The sequence below is a fragment of the Brassica napus genome, chromosome A4 (genome assembly GCF_020379485.1).
Source record: "Brassica napus cultivar Da-Ae chromosome A4, Da-Ae, whole genome shotgun sequence".
Taxonomy (NCBI): Eukaryota; Viridiplantae; Streptophyta; class Magnoliopsida; order Brassicales; family Brassicaceae; genus Brassica; species Brassica napus.
In genome coordinates, this window is record NC_063437.1 from 20,391,098 (window position 1) to 20,405,196 (window position 14,099).

At 36.4% G+C, this 14,099-nt stretch overlaps 4 protein-coding genes across 5 annotated transcripts; 2 read left to right on the forward strand and 2 right to left on the reverse strand.

Moving 5' to 3' along the window:
• The first annotated feature begins 591 nt into the window (after positions 1-591).
• LOC106450301 lies at positions 592-1,469 on the forward strand. 2 transcript variants are annotated; one of them, XM_048778719.1, is made up of 5 exons: positions 601-682; positions 713-780; positions 875-905; positions 986-1,126; positions 1,202-1,469. In XM_048778719.1, the coding sequence occupies exons 1-5, from the start codon at positions 665-667 to the stop codon at positions 1,364-1,366; spliced, it is 423 nt and encodes a 140-aa protein (XP_048634676.1). In that variant the 5' UTR covers positions 601-664; the 3' UTR covers positions 1,367-1,469. The 2 variants fall into 2 exon arrangements, with proteins under 2 accessions (XP_048634675.1, XP_048634676.1); XM_048778718.1 differs by having other exon boundaries at positions 592-780.
• A 714-nt stretch (positions 1,470-2,183) lies between these two features.
• Positions 2,184-4,049, reverse strand: LOC106450302. The gene is made up of 6 exons (XM_013891948.3): positions 3,050-4,049; positions 2,936-2,987; positions 2,735-2,863; positions 2,617-2,669; positions 2,448-2,493; positions 2,184-2,369 (listed from the first exon to the last, which is right to left on the reverse strand). The coding sequence occupies exons 1-6, from the start codon at positions 3,097-3,099 to the stop codon at positions 2,286-2,288; spliced, it is 414 nt and encodes a 137-aa protein (XP_013747402.2). The 5' UTR covers positions 3,100-4,049; the 3' UTR covers positions 2,184-2,285.
• Positions 4,050-4,158: 109 nt separating this feature from the next.
• Positions 4,159-5,837, reverse strand: LOC106450304. The gene is made up of 3 exons (XM_013891949.3): positions 5,677-5,837; positions 5,089-5,586; positions 4,159-4,710 (listed from the first exon to the last, which is right to left on the reverse strand). Exons 1-3 carry the CDS (start codon positions 5,780-5,782, stop codon positions 4,190-4,192), a joined length of 1,125 nt encoding a protein of 374 aa, XP_013747403.2. The 5' UTR covers positions 5,783-5,837; the 3' UTR covers positions 4,159-4,189.
• A 4,925-nt stretch (positions 5,838-10,762) lies between these two features.
• LOC106447558 (leucine-rich repeat receptor-like tyrosine-protein kinase PXC3) lies at positions 10,763-14,091 on the forward strand. Its single transcript, XM_013889509.3, has 2 exons — positions 10,763-13,516; positions 13,596-14,091. The coding sequence occupies exons 1-2, from the start codon at positions 11,176-11,178 to the stop codon at positions 13,922-13,924; spliced, it is 2,670 nt and encodes an 889-aa protein (XP_013744963.2). The 5' UTR covers positions 10,763-11,175; the 3' UTR covers positions 13,925-14,091.
• The last annotated feature ends 8 nt before the right edge of the window (positions 14,092-14,099 follow it).

Here is a 14,099-nt window from a genome sequence, read left to right on the forward strand (position 1 = left end):
GAGGATATGTGGTAGTAAACCAGATACAGAGCCGGTCCTAGACTTTGATTTGATTATTTGTAGAACATGTCCTGAATAAGCCTGTTCTGTTCTGTGTCTACGCACGCATGTCCGAACGACTTACCTTCCCTCCTCTTAATTGTTGGCTGTTTTGCTTATCATAATTATGCTTCCCTAATGATATTTTTGGCTGAGTGATATTTTTTTTATGTAACCTATGTTTGTTGAATCTCTCTCGGTTCAGCAAACAAAATAACTTTTTGTTGTGTCCATTTATAAATAAATAAATAGCTGGATTATCCAAAAGAGATTTGTGATTGGTGGAGGAAGGATAATGATTCCCTGATCATAGTAATAAAATTTTGGCTGACGAATTTCATAGTACTGTATGTTTTTTGGAATTCAGCAAACGAAATCATCTTCTTCTTTTTTTTTGTGTTGTTGTGTCAATAAATAAATAAATAAATAACTCGTTTTTTAATTAAAAAAAAAGGAATTTTCCTGTTTTTTTTAAAAAAAAAGGAAGAAGAGAAAATAAATGTTAATAAAATTATGGGAAACAAGGGTTGGTTCTGTCTGTAAAAGGGGGGGAAACAATTGGTAGTCGCTCTGTTTGTATCTCAAAAGCAAAGAGATTAAACCTTTGGTTTGGTTGGATCCGATAATGAGGAGAGAGATGAAGGTGAAGAGAAGAGAATTGAAGAAGAAGAAGAAGAAGAAGAAGGAGAAGACGAGGGTGAGGATGCTCTGCGATTTCTGCGGATCATCATCCAGCAAGAGGTATATAACATTCTAATTTTATGGGTTGGTTAGTTATAAGAAGATATGGTCTTCTTCTTGGTGGTTTTAGTAATTGATTCTTGGGTCTTGCCAGATATGAACACACAAAACAAGAAGAAGCTCTGGTATTGTTCAAGTCCCTCTCTCTCTCTCTCTCAATGTCTTTTGTTCTCACTCACCATATGTGTTTTTATTTGTGTCTAAGTTGATTGAGAGCGAACTCAAGCGACTACGGCTTTTGACCAGGAGAATGACTGGCAAAGATCTAGACGGCCTGACTTTCGCTGAGCTTCTACTACTTGAATCCCTCCTTAAACAAGTCTTGCTCATTGTCAAGAAGCTCAAGGTGAGAGAGAGAATACAACAACCATAGAAGAGAAGCTATATCTAAAATCCTGTCTTGTTTTCTTTCCTTTAACAGAAGAAGACAGAGCTGGAAGAAGAGCAAAGGCTGCAGAAGAAAGAAGCAGATGATGAGTGTGAAGGTAGTACGAGGAGAGAGCTGGTGGTTTTGGTTGAATACGAAAGACGTAGCTCTGAATCCATGCAGAGCGAGTTTGAGAGACTGTGGCTCTTGAAGGAGTAAGTTAGTTCACTTTCCCACTTATTATTTGGCTGACTAAAATTTTATTCGATTGGCACAATTTACATTTAAATTTTTGTGTATGATATATTTTAGTGAATCTTTTATTATGTTAAATTTTTGAGGTTTTGAAGAGAATTTTGATCCGAACCATACAAATTTATATCTAACAGATTTAAATGACACAAGTAAAAATAACTGCAATTTTAAAAAACCGACTCGAATTGATTTTAACACAAAAAGAGCTGGTCTGAATAAATTTGACAGACTAAATTAGCACGTTTTCAATAGAGAAACATTACACAAGTTTAGAAACATTAATTAATAGATAGAGATTCATAAAACCCTCTCGACTCAAGGGGACAAGACAGAGTAGATTAACTTCCATAGAGAATGGGCAACAAGGCAGATGATCACATTGCCTCCGGTTTGAATTCACGGCATGGTCCTCCTGTGACGGTTTTGGAATCTTCTGAGCTTCCTGGAAACGGTAACAAGCGCCGGTTTTGATCTTTTCCGCGAGGTAATGTCACCACGATGGCTCTCATCCTTGACAATGTCCAATGAACACCGCCCATCTTGCTCCTTTCAAAACACACAGACAAAGAATATGTGAGAGTAAGACAAAAGCGGTTTAGGGGGATCTACTTACAGAAAACGATAGCAATCTGATCATTGTTTTACCTCTTTCTGCTCCCTTGCAATCTGTTGCCTTCTTGGTCCCAGCTGTTGGTCCCTCAAACCCACCAATGCATGCAGTATCTTAGTGTCAAGTAGGAGCAGGTCAGAGGAAGTCATGCCCTCCAGCTCTCTGCCATTCATTCTCCTGTGAAGAAGATTAAAGAAACACCACAAAAAAAAAATAATACCAAAATTAATACTAAAAAAAAAGGAAGAGACTTCTGCAGAGCAAAACAGTCCATTACTCGTTCAAAACCCACAATCTCTCCAACTCCTTGTGCACGGGTTCAGAGCTACGTCTCTCAAATTCTCTCTTCATCTTAAGCTGCAAGAACACACAAACGTGAGAGGCAAGAAAAGAGAGATAGGGACCAGAGGCTGACAACAATATACAAGCACGCACCAGTGGTGCTTCATGATCTTGTTTCTCCTCTCTTTCTTCTTTAGAGCTGGTATATATTAATTAAACAATTGGTTCAATGAGCAAAAAAAAATAAAAGTGATACATAATCAATAAACCAATAAAAAATATTTATTTTTGTGTCTCATTATTAAAAACTCATGTTTCTTACCTGGAGGTAGATAATTTTTGCAGCCTTTCATCTTCTTCGAGCTTAATCTTCTTCTGCAATAGATTAAAACAAAGATTACAAAACATGATCAATGACTAAAAAGAGACAACAAGGTTACCTTTTGGTCAATCACAATGAGCCGGACCTCCTTTAAGTGACTTAGAAGGGATAGCAGCTCGGAGAAACTCACACTGTCGTCTTTACCATTCATCCTCCTGATCAAAAGCTGTAACCTCTGGACCTCTCGCTGCAGAGACAAGAAGAGATTCAAATGCATGATCGTTGAAAAAGAAGAAGTGCTTATATAATATATACATACCACAGCTTCATTGTCTTGTTCCTCTAGACTTTGCTCAGAGCTGCATCCGTATCTGTACAAAAGATACGTAATTGAACAGAGAAACTCTAGAAAACAGAACCGTTTCCGGTTTACCTGCTGCTGCAGCAGAAATTGCACAACACACTCGCCTTCTCCTCCGTCATCTCTGAAACTTAAATCGATCCAAAAAGGTTTGATCTTCCTTGTGTCTTAAGAGAGAGGGAGAGAGGGTTATATACCCGGTTAAGTTGGGTTAGTTCGAATTAAACGGATTGAAACATTTCGTTATATACCCGGTTAAGATCGGTTCGAGTTTACCGGATTATATTAGCAAAATAGATATTTACTCTTAAATAAAGGAAAATTCCTATATTTTTTGGATACTAATTTTATTAACATTTATTTTCTTCCCTTTTTTTAAACAAAGGAAAATTCCTATATATATATATATATTTTTATTTTTTTTTTAATAAATCGAGTTATTTATTTGTTAATCGACACAAGAAAAGTTATTTCGTTTGCTGAATTCTACAAACATATGTAGATCATATATATATATAGTATATATTAAAGTTTTATCACTCAGCAAAAATCTGTTACTTCTATATGATTAGGGAAGCATTATCTTCCTCCACAAATCACAAATCTATCTGGAGTAATAATTTATAAGGAAATTAACCATGATTCCTTCTTTTAAGTTCTTGTGCTTTTTAAGCTTCATGTGATTGCTCTTGAGGAAGAGTAACCCATATCAGTTTATAATTCTTGTTAAGAATCATATTGAAAGATAGATTGCTTGAGATATTCAGATATCTAACTAAATGGTTCACCCACCGCACCTTCAACTCCTCATCGCTCATCTCACGAAGTTTACTCTCAAAACTTCTTTGGTAAAAACTCCACTCCCGTATCCATATGTCCAGGAAAATCGTGAGTATTCTCATAAAATATCAATCTCATCAATTCTCTTTGAAATTGACTACGTTATTCATCTTCAATGGGCAGGATTAATTATTCTCACCGAAGATAAACGATTTTCTCATTGGTCAGATTATAGTTAATTTCTTTTATAGTTATTTACCAACGAAATGGACACTAACAGAAATGTAACTTTTCAGGTTTCAAAGTACCTATATAGTTAGAAGTGACTAAACGTGTAAGGGAGAAGTATAAAAGTGCATGTGACTCAATAAAAAACGGTTTTTTTATTGTAACATTCAGTATGAATATAATCAAGAAGGACCCTTCAAATTATTAATGAGCCGGAAGTACAATAACACTATCAAGAACAGGTCCACAAAGATGGCCGAAGTCATGAAGCTTAGTATGATAAAACGCACTGTAAAAAGTCAACCTAGTACGGTTTGAATCGGCAACAAACTTAAAATGTCCTGTTTTGTAAGCTCCTTTACCTTCTGACACGAAAGGAAGCTTGAACGGTTGTTTTCCCGCAAACGCCTCCACCATCATCGACCCGTGGCAGCCGTTTTGAGCGTCTCCCACCGTGAAAGAGAGCATATATGCCTTTCCGGCGACGGTACGTATGATCTGAGCGATTGCACTTTCTCTTCCGGCAACGAGCTCGACGGCTGCAAGTCCAAACGGAACCTTGTAATGACGTTCATCGATGTACTTCACCGGCTTGAGGGACTCGATGATCCATCCCGGAAGTGGAGAGATGATGTCTTGGATCTTTGCCGGAATCAAGATTCCGGTAGAGTAGTTAGTGAATATGTGTGGACCAATCTCGAACCCTCCGTTTTTCACCAAGTTTCCTATGATTATTTACGTGAGGATAAAGAAACAAAGTTACAGGGTGAAGTTGAAACATCAAGCCGAAATAAGGACCAAAAGAGAAAGTAACAAAACTTCATACTGTTCAAAACTAATGATTAATAAGTAATAACTCTCTCTCTGTATTATATTATAGCATGCTTCGGTTAAAAATACATGAATTAAAAAAATTACTCTTAAAATTAATAATACAAATTTAATGTGAATTAACCAATCATATAACTAATATAGTAAAATATTATTGGTGAATCAATTTTTAATAAATTTAAAATTATCGTAAACTATAAAAATATTTTATATTTTAAGACCAATTTTTCTATAAAACATCTCACATTGAAGTATTAATATATTATTTTTACCTCGGTTATACTGGAGAGGAAGAATCTCTTTGATAGCGACAACATCTACCAGGGGTCCACACGTACGGTCTTCTTGAACACCAGGGTTATGGAAAGTGACTCTAACCACATCGGACATTGCCCTAAAAGCCCAAGCATAAGTGTCGCCACCGTCGGAGCTAAAGACCGTCTGGATGGGAAGCTCATTGGCCTGACCAGGCACAGAGACTTTGATGTTCTCATCCTGAGCACAACTCCTCGTGGCTCCGAACGTTAGAGAGTAGACCAAACCTCGCTTTACTCTCACATCTTGAGAGATGGATGCTAAGCTTCCTAGTCTAACCGCGTGGACCCCACGTGGGACCGGAAAATAGAATCCTCCGGGCTGTGGTCCGCCGGAGACTAACTCTACATGGCCGGAGATTTGCCAGTGAGGGAGAGAGTTTGTGCCGATTATTTGTCGGCCCTTCATGTTTGATTTGAGAGGGATGTGCTCAAAGTTGCCATTTGGGAGAAGCCCTATATAAGTAGAAACCATTGACATATTTACAAACTAATGTTTTGATTTATCGTAATAGCTAGTGAATATGAAAAATGTGATTTTCTTACCATCTAGATGAGGAGTTCGACGTGGTCGGACACCCCGGTTGTGACTGTGAGAGCCATGGCATAGAGAGAGGAGGAGGAGAAAGCAAAGAGAGTGATAAAGAGACATTTTTAAGTTAAGATCACCACTCTTATTGATTAGCTCACTTATATCAAGAAGGACCGTGTAGCCTATATATAGGGTTAGGTAACACTAACACATAATAAATTAGTAAATAGGAGAAAGATGATGAAGCTTCATGTACATTTTAGGAAGTATAGAATAAAATTGTTTATTTTAAAAATAGAATAATAATTTTCATCTTTTAACCAGACGTATAATATAAGAGATGCGAACACAAACTAGGGCCACGTTGAAGACCGCACCTTACGAGCCGCATTGTGTGACTCATTGTCTGTCATGTTATCTCGATCGGGTTTCCAACATCGAATATTGCTAACTTAAAAAAAAAAAAAAAGAGTATTGCTAACTTTTCAAATGTGAATTATATCATCATGATCTGAAATATGACGCTGAAAAATATGCGACGAACCTTCCAAACAAGAATTTATTACACATCGGATATATATATTTAAGCTGAATATTAGTGATGTGATCAAAGAAAAAACATCTACACAAGGTTCAATCGTTTAACATGTTAGATGAATTGTGCGCTTTCTTGTTCTCTTTAATAATGAAACATTGTGAAGTAACAAAAGTGGAAGAAAACAAGAAAAAAAAACACTTAATTACTTCAACTACTTGGACAAACCTGAATGATCTTACCTTTTTATATTCACGAACTATTAATTAACCATTTTCTCAAAGAAAAAATATTACTTAATCCAACCGACACAAAATACTTTCATGCAACATAAACCATAAGCCATAAATACAATGTATCAGTGAGTCCTGCATCCAATTGATGGAGCTAAAATATTGTATATTTTAATAAGAAAAAATGTTACGATCAAATGACGCTGAAGTCGGTTTAGCTATTAGATCTGTAAATGCACCATGAACTGTTAATCCATTGAATCATACGTTAGCATAGTCAACTTTTTGGTTCCTTTTTCTGCAATCGACGTAGTAAATTTGTTTTGTTTAATTAAGATTTCACGTTAAAATTCTATAAGGAATGTTAACGTTTAAACAAAGAAAACAGTGGACGAGATTTACAATTAATTGTGCCATGTGTGTGTTCATATGAAAGGGAACTCCACAAGTCCACATCTGGTCTCCGCTGATTAATCATCGCCATGATTTGCTCGCTAAGTCAAACTAATTTACGCCCAAACATTAAAGCAAATACCAAACCGATCCACCTTTGAAAAATATTCAACGTTCAAAAATCTAAACTAAATTAACCAATACCAAAAGTCAAAACTGAACATCGCGAATTTAAACGATGTTCGGCGTATCTACTGACCTTATAATTATGTAGGTGAAAATTTAATGAGTTACATCTTGGATTGGAATTGGAGGGAAAAACAACATAAGATTTATTGATCAATAAGCTTCAAAAACGTCTCCCTTCTGCATGACTGCATCCAGCGACTCAATCATCATCGTGGAGGAAATGATCAACTAAGAGGAAAAAAAAGGTTTGCTGTTTTTAGTTAGTCTAATCATATAATTTATCTACAAACAACCTTGTATTTTAGGGACTGCTCTTGTAACCACAAAAGCCCATTTGAACTGGAAATAGTTCCATAGCAGGCCCATATGATATATAGTCCAGCTCAGTTAGGCCCAAACCAGGAGCCATGATTCTAGTTTGGAAATAGAATTTGTTTTTTTTTTTGTATTATTATGCTGAAAACTGAAAATTGATATAAGAAAAGCAAAAGAAATGTCGATGAATGCTTAAAATAATAGGGACAGACCATGATCCAAAGGTCATGATATGTGTCCGATAAAGCGAGAGCTAAAGTCCCAATCAACATTACTGCCAAAGATATATTTGTGTGACATTTTTCTAATCACTTTCTTTATGAAAAAAGGAATAGAAAAAGTTGTATAAAAAGATAGAAAATAAACAACAAAAAGTGGGGATAGCTTTGCTTCAACCTTCCACATGTCCCATTTGGTACACTACACGATGGACAGCCGAGTTATGTCCTTTCACATTTCCTTTCATTTTTGTATTTCTTATATACGTTTTTGAGAAAAGAGTATATTTCTTACATATTTATACTGTTGCTCAAAAAAATTTATACTGTACATGAGTACATCATTTTAACTGATATATAATCCTGTAAACCTTCACAAATATGAACGTTAACATTATATGGAAAAACATTATAAAGTTACACTAACTATATGTGAACAAAGAAAATAAGGGTAAAGAAAGAGTTGTATTGTGTGGCCCGGTTTGTTTTTGGTCTTTGTAATTTGTAATGGGCTCTGCCCTTTTTATAATATATAAAAAAACTTTGACGGGAAAAAAAAAAGAAGTGATCACCACAGTTTCGCAAAATATTAATTAAATCGTACAGTTTGTTAGCTAAAGTTGGTGATTAATAATTATAATATAAAGTTTTTGGTACGACATACCACAAATCCGTAATGATGAGAGCATAAATCTCGCCTTAATCTTCGTTTTAAGAATCCGAAAGCAAAGTTATAAATTGCAGTTTGAAAAATGATTACGCAGAAAGTTAGTTTGATAGGTAAAGCATTCATATGGTAATGACTTAGTTCTCACTGTAATCATTGGTTAACATTTTATTTTGTTGTTAACTGATGAAACTTTGAAACAACTAATTTGACTTTTAAGAATAGCTTATCTTCACGAGTTTAAAGCAACGAGGTGTTTGCATCATTATGTCTTCTCTTTTTCTTCCTGCTCTTCTTATGATTTGCCTGATACCTATTAATACTAATCAGATAATAAAATGTACGGGAAATTCAGTGAAATATGAAGGAAGATTTAATCCCAATTACACTGACAAAAAACATCAAAAGGCAAACCAAATGTTAAATAAGAAACTGAGTTTACATTGTAAAACAATATTGAAAAAGAAGGAAATAAAAAAAGTCCAAACAAAAACTTGAATATACAAAATAGTGACATAATTTATTCAAAACTATTTTATACCATTAAAAACATTTAGAAACACTTTTTTAATATCAAGAGGTTTGGACCGAAACCCGTAATCCTTCATAATTCCGAAATCATAGCATGTTATATTAATTTTATCCCAGTGATCACTCGAACTCGGACTGACACAACATTGAGAAATATTAGTTAAACTAGAATCAATTTTTTTGGTAATCAAATCAACGTCTTTTTTTTTTGCTAACTACTGTTCTCATAAGTGACCTCGAAGAATGTTTTATATTAAGAGAAATTGACCAAATCCAAAAGAAGAGTTCAACATTTTTTTGGTTGCCATGAGTTGTGTAAATTCATACCAAAACTAAACCAAGGAAGGTTTATAATTGAATATGTTTTGGAATTAAGTAAAGTCTTATAGAGATTTGAGAAAACAAAACTTCCTATTGTCATTATGAAATCAAAATAAAATAATAAACGATGGGACGGGGGTGAGTGGTGGTGGTCGAGGTAGACAAAGTTGGGTCCTACAATTTTGCCTAACCGTAAGAGCCACTTTCCTTTTGTACCCATCCCGTGAGTGACCCCCACACACTCTTTCTCGTTCTATTATATGAGTTCTCAATCTTTTGTTTGATCTTCAATACAATTCTGAAATTAAACCTATCATGTACAGGGAGTCGACATTACTAGCTATTCTACATTTTCTCTTTGTTTTTTTCTTTTAGCATTTGACTTAGAGAAATTGTAATATATATATTAGTGCGGTGAAGATATGCTGAAGACCAGTTACAAAAAAAAAAGATGCTGAAGACATTCTTCCACAACAACACTCAACTAACACGATCAAAACAACCACCAAACCGGTTAAATGAATCATATTCCAAATTTGAGTATGACATAGATTCAGAATCAAATTTCAACATATCCCAAACTTTTAATAAATATATAAATCATAAATCCAAACTTCATACATATATGTGTCTCTGTTTAAATGAATATTCGAAACCTCCAAAAAATGTTGTAGCATATTTTTCGATCTTATTTTTTCACTTGACATAACTATATTATCATGGAACATTGGTTTCATTCTTACAAGATAATATAACCATTAATACTATTCAAAAGACTTTAATATCGATGTTCGGGCCGGATATTTGGGAAAACATGTCTTGTACCATGTTTTGACAAATCGTTTATTACATAGAGCAACTCACAAAATTATTACTAATTTTTATAAATTCGGAAAACCAATCATATCCATTCATATTAATCTATAGTAGTATTATATTCATGAATGTCAACAAAGTTGGTAACTTCAAACATCGATAGTGGTTAAAGTAATCAGCAAAACATGACAGGAAAGTAGATTCCCAGTGGCAAAAGCGTTTGCTGCATGTCGAGCGTAGATGTTCAAAAACAAAAGAATAGAAAACATAGCCTATAAATACTATCTACGAAATACGAATAGGAGAAATATTATAAACTGGAGATTTTCTGTTTAAGTGTAATGAATATAAAGTATAGGTTTTGTAAAACCAATTTCCTTGTTCAAAATAACTATCTATTTTCTGTTTGATTTTACGTCATAAAAGGCATTATGTCGTGCTATACATTTTTTATAACAAGTTTTTATGTTGTGGATACGACGTAAAAACCATTTCCACATTTGGATTTAAAATAAAATTTGGGGGAAAATCTTCATTTGCTATACATTGGGATAATAAAAATATATCTGAAAGAAGGCAATCAAAAAGATTATAAATTAGAAAAAAAAATCTTTTACTGTTGTGGTATTGAACATTGTGACAGAATGGTTCAGAAAAACGTCAGAAGAAAAGAATTATCAAAACGTACACAGTACATTTTTTTCTTTAATCTTTTTGAAAAATTCTTTATCTCAAAAAGTAAAAAATTGTGTCAGATATATTTATGCGCTTTCATCCATTCATTCATCAGTCATCACTTGCACTGTCTCGTGAAAAAAAAAATAAAAACTTTATATCAAAAGAAATTAATCTAATACTAAATATTAAATAATTAAACATAGATAAATAAGAAAATATATTCCCTCCTTCCCAAGTGCGTTTGCTTTGGTGGATTCTCTCTCTTCTCTCTCTCTGTCTCTGAAGTGAGGATCTTTGTTTGGTTCTGCAATCATAATTTTCGTGATAATTATAAAAAAAACATGAAATGCATTTTGTTTTCTCTTAACTCTATGATCAGTCTTCGCTCTCTGATGGATGTTTCCTTTCTCTCATCTCCCTAAAAACATGGGCTTTGCTCTCTCTGTCTTGTCTCCAAACCACACTCAAAAGCACTTCTTTTTCTTACAAATCTGACATGGGTTTTGTCCGAAAACAGCTAAAAACAGTTCCTTTGACTCAAAAACCAAAGCTTTAATGGCGAAAAGATCAAAACTTTGAACAACACTCTTGTGTGTGATTGATTTCAATTCTAAAAAATGGCGTTCTGGTTCTTGTCAGCTCTTCTGATTGCTGGGTTCTTATCAAAATCTAATCTTGGCGAAGCTCAGCTAAGCGATGAAGCCGCATTGTTAGCTATCCACAGAGAGCTTAGTGTTCCAGGATGGAGTAGCAACGGCACAGACTATTGTAACTGGGTTAGGCTCAAGTGCGGTGGTGCCAACAACTCGTTCGTTGAAATGCTTGACCTCTCAGGGCTTCATCTCAAAGGTAACGCCACTCTAATCTCTGACCTCAGAAGCTTAAAGCATCTAGATCTCTCCGGTAACAGCTTCAACGGACCAGTCCCTGCTTCCTTTGGCGACTTGTCTGAGCTTGAGTTTCTTGATTTGTCTCTAAACCGTTTTGCTGGTGGGATCCCAGTTGAGTTTGGTAGCCTTAGAGGTCTTAGATCACTCAACGTCTCTAATAACTTGCTTGTGGGAGAGATACCTGATGAGCTTATGGTGTTAGAGAGGTTAGAGGAGTTTCAAATCTCTGGAAACGGTTTAAACGGTACCATACCTCAATGGATAGGGAATCTGAGTAATCTAAGAGTGTTTACAGCTTATGAGAATGAGTTGGTTGGTGAGATACCTAAAGGGTTAGGTTTGGTTTCTGAGCTGGAGCTGTTGAATCTTCACTCAAACAAGCTTGAAGGGAAGATTCCAAAGGGGGTTTTTGAGAAAGGGAAGCTTCAAGTTTTGGTCTTGACGCAGAATAGATTCACCGGTGAGATACCTGAAGAGGTGGGAATCTGCAGCGGCCTCTCCAGCGTTAGAATTGGGAACAACGAGCTTGTGGGAGCCATTCCGAGGACCATCGGTAACGTTAGTGGACTTACTTACTTTGAAGCAGACAATAACAGTCTCTCAGGTGAGATTGTTGGAGAGTTCTCAAAGTGTTCTAACCTCACTCTGCTGAATCTAGCAGCTAATGGCTTCGCTGGAGCCATCCCAGCAGAGCTTGGTAAGCTCATGAGTCTTCAAGAGCTGATTCTCTCTGGTAACAGTCTCTTTGGTGAAGTCCCTAAAACGTTTCTTGGGTTAGGAAACCTCAACAAGCTTGATTTGAGTAACAACAGACTCAACGGCACCATTCCCAAGGAGCTTTGCAGCATGCCGAGGCTTCAGTATCTGCTCCTTGATCAGAATTCTATTAGAGGAGACATCCCACATGAGATTGGAAACTGTGTGAAGCTCCTTGAGCTTCAGCTGGGTCGAAACTACTTGACTGGAACCATTCCTCCAGAGATTGGTCGGATGAGGAGTCTGCAGATAGCGCTTAACTTGAGTTTCAACCATCTTCATGGACCATTGCCTTCAGAGTTAGGAAGGCTGGACAAGCTCGTGTCTTTGGATGTCTCTAACAATATGCTCACAGGCTCCATACCGCAACAGCTAAAAGGTATGATGAGTTTGTTTGAGGTTAATTTCTCAAACAACCTCTTGAGCGGACCAGTTCCAGTCTTTGTCCCCTTTCAAAAGTCTCCGAACTCGAGCTTCTCGGGGAACAAAGAGCTTTGTGGATCGCCGTTGAGCTCTTCCTGTGGATATTCTTATGAGCATTTGAGGTACAATCACAGAGTCTCCTACAGGATTGTGCTTGCAGTGATTGGTTCAGGTGTTGCCGTCTTTGTATCAGTCTCCGTGGTGGTTCTTCTCTTCATGATGAGGGAGAAACAAGAGAAAGCAGCTGCGAAAAACGTCGACGTTGAAGAAAACGTCGAGGATGAGCAACCGGAGATTCTAGCTGGAAATGTTTTCCTTGAGAATCTTAAACAAGGGATTGATCTTGATGCAGTTGTGAAAGCAACTATGAAGGAGACAAACAAACTCAGCACAGGAACTTTCAGTTCGGTTTATAAAGCCGTTATGCCTTCAGGGATGGTTGTCTCGGTGAAGAAGCTCAAGTCTATGGACAGAGCTATAACTCAGCATCAAAACAAAATGATCAGAGAACTTGAGAGACTCAGCAAGCTTTGTCATGACCATTTGGTTACACCGATTGGGTTTGTTATATACGAAGACGTTGCTCTCTTGTTGCATCAGCATTTACCTAACGGTAACTTAGCTCAGCTAATTCATGAGTCTGCTAAGAAGTCAGAGTACCAACCTGACTGGCCGATGAGACTGTCCATAGCCGTTGGAGTAGCAGAAGGGTTAGCGTTTCTCCACCATGTCGCCATTATTCACCTTGATGTTTCCTCTAGCAATGTATTGCTGGACTCTGGTTACAAACCAGTGCTTGGGGAAATCGAAATATCGAAGCTTTTGGATCCGTCCAGAGGCACTGCAAGTATTAGCTCAGTTGCTGGTTCCTTTGGCTACATTCCTCCAGGTATATATAATAGTCTTTAGCTTTTGTTACCAATAACTTCATAATATCCAACATATTTTCTTGTTTTTTTTGTCCTCAGAGTATGCATACACAATGCAAGTGACTGCACCGGGGAATGTATACAGCTTCGGAGTGGTGTTGCTTGAGATTCTGACCTCAAGAGCGCCGGTTGAGGAAGAGTTTGGTGAAGGAGTAGATTTGGTGAAATGGGTCCATGGAGCTTCAGGGAGAGGAGAGACACCGGAGCAGATACTTGATGCTAAGCTTAGCACTGTTTCCTTTGCTTGGAGGAGAGAGATGCTTGCAGCTCTGAAAGTTGCATTGCTTTGCACAGACATCACACCTGCAAAAAGGCCAAAGATGAAGAAAGTAGTTGAGATGCTTCAAGAGGTTAAGCAAAGCAAATGAGAGAGTTAAGCAAAGCAAAGCAAATGAGAGAGTGAATATAACGATGCATAGTTCCCTTTGTTACATTTCCTATTTGTTAGCTTCTCTTATGGGTATTAAATAGTCTTATGTTGAACTGCAATCTTTATTTGCTTATCTAATTGCACAAAATTAGAAATTTGATCGTAGAAGAGTT

Excerpts from the sequence above, each read along its gene's own strand:
- LOC106450302 (XM_013891948.3), bottom strand. The coding sequence starts at position 3,099 with ATGACGGAGGAGAAGGCGAGTGTGTTGTGCAATTTCTGCTGCAGCAGC. Across the intron at positions 2,670-2,734 it reads TCATTGTGATTGACCAAAAG|AAGAAGATTAAGCTCGAAGA; the intron begins GTAACCTTGTTG and ends AATCTATTGCAG. Across the intron at positions 2,370-2,447 it reads AAGATCATGAAGCACCACTG|CTTAAGATGAAGAGAGAATT; the intron begins GTGCGTGCTTGT and ends GTGTTCTTGCAG.
- LOC106447558 (XM_013889509.3), top strand. The coding sequence starts at position 11,176 with ATGGCGTTCTGGTTCTTGTCAGCTCTTCTGATTGCTGGGTTCTTATCA. Across the intron at positions 13,517-13,595 it reads CTTTGGCTACATTCCTCCAG|AGTATGCATACACAATGCAA; the intron begins GTATATATAATA and ends TTTTGTCCTCAG.
- LOC106450304 (XM_013891949.3), bottom strand. The coding sequence starts at position 5,782 with ATGTCTCTTTATCACTCTCTTTGCTTTCTCCTCCTCCTCTCTCTATGC. Across the intron at positions 5,587-5,676 it reads TCGAACTCCTCATCTAGATG|GGCTTCTCCCAAATGGCAAC; the intron begins GTAAGAAAATCA and ends CTACTTATATAG. Across the intron at positions 4,711-5,088 it reads TCCTCTCCAGTATAACCGAG|GAAACTTGGTGAAAAACGGA; the intron begins GTAAAAATAATA and ends AAATAATCATAG.
- LOC106450301 (XM_048778718.1), top strand. The coding sequence starts at position 665 with ATGAGGAGAGAGATGAAGGTGAAGAGAAGAGAATTGAAGAAGAAGAAG. Across the intron at positions 781-874 it reads GGATCATCATCCAGCAAGAG|ATATGAACACACAAAACAAG; the intron begins GTATATAACATT and ends GGGTCTTGCCAG. Across the intron at positions 906-985 it reads CAAAACAAGAAGAAGCTCTG|TTGATTGAGAGCGAACTCAA; the intron begins GTATTGTTCAAG and ends TTTGTGTCTAAG.